This window comes from Chinchilla lanigera, unplaced genomic scaffold (genome assembly GCF_000276665.1).
Source record: "Chinchilla lanigera isolate Chin_1 unplaced genomic scaffold, ChiLan1.0 scaffold00158, whole genome shotgun sequence".
NCBI lineage: Eukaryota > Metazoa > Chordata > Mammalia > Rodentia > Chinchillidae > Chinchilla > Chinchilla lanigera.
In genome coordinates this window covers 589,013-591,033 of record NW_004955559.1, presented here as the reverse complement: position 1 = coordinate 591,033, position 2,021 = coordinate 589,013, and the positions used below count along the sequence as shown (strand labels likewise).

Below are 2,021 nucleotides of genomic sequence, written 5' to 3'. Positions count from 1 at the left end.
GTTTTTCTCCGGTACCGGGAACCGAACTCACGACCTTGCGCTTGCCAGGCAGGCGCTTTGCCGCTGAGCTAAATTCCCAGCCCCTCTGGTTCATTGTTAACAGTGTTTTTTCACTCAACTCTGAAAGGATGAGGCCAACTGTATCCCAGTCCCACTTTACAGATGTAGAAACTGAGGCACCAAAAAACCAAGTCTCTGGAAATGTGGGGAAACACGAGGCCGCTCACTATGAGGGTGAGGGGGCAGGTCCTGGCCGATGTAGGGGGCTGAGACTGTCCTGAGGGCACTGGGGAGCCACAGGGCGCCGTGGGGAGGGTAGCACCGGGCGCACTCAGACCTCCAGGGCCTCACGGAGCCTCGTGGGTGGAGTGGAAGCTTCTGGGGAAGCTTGTGGAGCCATGAGGGGGTCAGGATGAGAGCAAAGGGGGCCTCCCTTCTGTTGTATAGCAACCTCCCTCCTCTCGGAGCAGAATCGGGCTTTTCCCATCTCGGATCTGAGCTCTGTGGCCCCCTGTCCCGTCCCCTTCACCCCTGGAAGACAGCTGGCGGAGGGGGAGCGGAACGCACCCCAGCATCAGACCTGAGGGTGGCACAAACTTGCCAAAGAACATCTTAAGGCAATATTTTACCAAGCCAAAGTTAACGAAAAAAAAATTACAATGAACAAAATTCTCCCCCTTGTGGTGCTAGAGATTGAACTCAGGGCCTTTGACTAAGCTACATCCCCAGCCCTTTTTTTTTTGTTTTGACACAAGGGCTAACTAAGTTGCCCAGGCTGGGCTTGAACTCATGATCCTCCGGCCTCAGCCTCTCAGAGTGTTAGGATGACAGGCCCATGAACCAAACCTGGCTCAAAATACCCAATTTCCCGTAAAGTCCCATTACATATCAGGTGGACTGACAAAGATTGCGGGTCCCCATAGCATGTTTTGATGAATTTTTAAATGATTCGTTTCCCCTGAGAAGGCCAAAACATAAAGAAATAGTGGAAAACAAAGAGCAAGGGTATTAAAAATAATATTACTAGCCAGGCATGGTGACGCATGCCTGTAATTCCAGCACCCGGGAGGCTGAGGCAGGAGGATCGTTTCAAGTTCAAGACCAGCTTGGGCTACAAAGTGAACTCAAGGCCAGCCTGAACTGCATAGTGAGCCCCTGTCTCAAAATAAAAAGAAAGATAACATTACTTTATGCATATATATATATAATTCTAAACAAAATTTACCAGCATTTCTTTCTTTTCTTGTTTCACTGACTAAATGGTCGCAGTTTACAAAGTAACAATCTTAAATGGCTTTAAGGTGGCCCAGACCACAGGCCCCAGGCGGCTCATGTCACACATCACTGCTTCAGCCGCCCCAGCCTCAGCCATGGCTCGGTCTCCTCCTCCAAGAGGCCCTTTGGGAGTCCCCAGCCTGCAGGGCAGGGCCACCCCCATGCCCTCAACCCCTCAGACAGGGCTAGGGTATGGACCACTTTATACTAGGAGCTGCACCACCACACTCTGTGCTCTATTTTGACTTTATTATTCTCTTATTTATTAAAACTGTTTTGTTGGTCCCCACCCACTACAAGACAATGCACTTTTTTTTTTTTTCTTTTTCCTGAGACAGGGTCTCACTATGTAGTTCAGGCTAGTTTTGAGATCACCATGTAGCCCCGGCAGGCCTTGTACTCATGACGATCCTCCTGCCTCAGCCTCCTGAGTGCTGGGATTATAGGCGTGCATCACCACGCCCGGCTTCAATCCACTAACTTTCACAGCCCAGCTCTTCCCCTTTGTTTTCAATTTAGCATCCAGCTGACCGCTGCCTGAGCCCGTCCTGTCCGCCCCTCACATCCGGTCCCCCCGGACGCACAGTTGCTCACCTCCACCAGCTGGTGCCAGTGCTCCACCGGCTTGCGCGGGTTGGCCAGCATCTCGGCCCAGTGCTCGCGGCCGTGGGGGTCGGCGGCCTCGGGGCCCACGCGGCACACGCCGATCACCTCGTTGTGCCCGATGCTGCAGGGTGGGGCGGTGA

The 2,021-nt window shown here is 52.6% G+C and overlaps 1 protein-coding gene across 3 annotated transcripts in view; it reads right to left on the bottom strand.

Moving 5' to 3' along the window:
* Syt3 (synaptotagmin III) overlaps positions 1–2,021 on the bottom strand; it is an 11,486-nt gene that overhangs the window by 905 nt on the left and 8,560 nt on the right. For all 3 annotated transcript variants that reach the window (XM_005412776.1, XM_005412775.1, XM_013508925.1), the window contains exon 8: positions 1,870–2,002. In XM_005412776.1, coding sequence (XP_005412833.1) covers positions 1,870–2,002 — 133 coding nt within the window. The remainder of the gene's footprint in view (positions 1–1,869; positions 2,003–2,021) is intronic.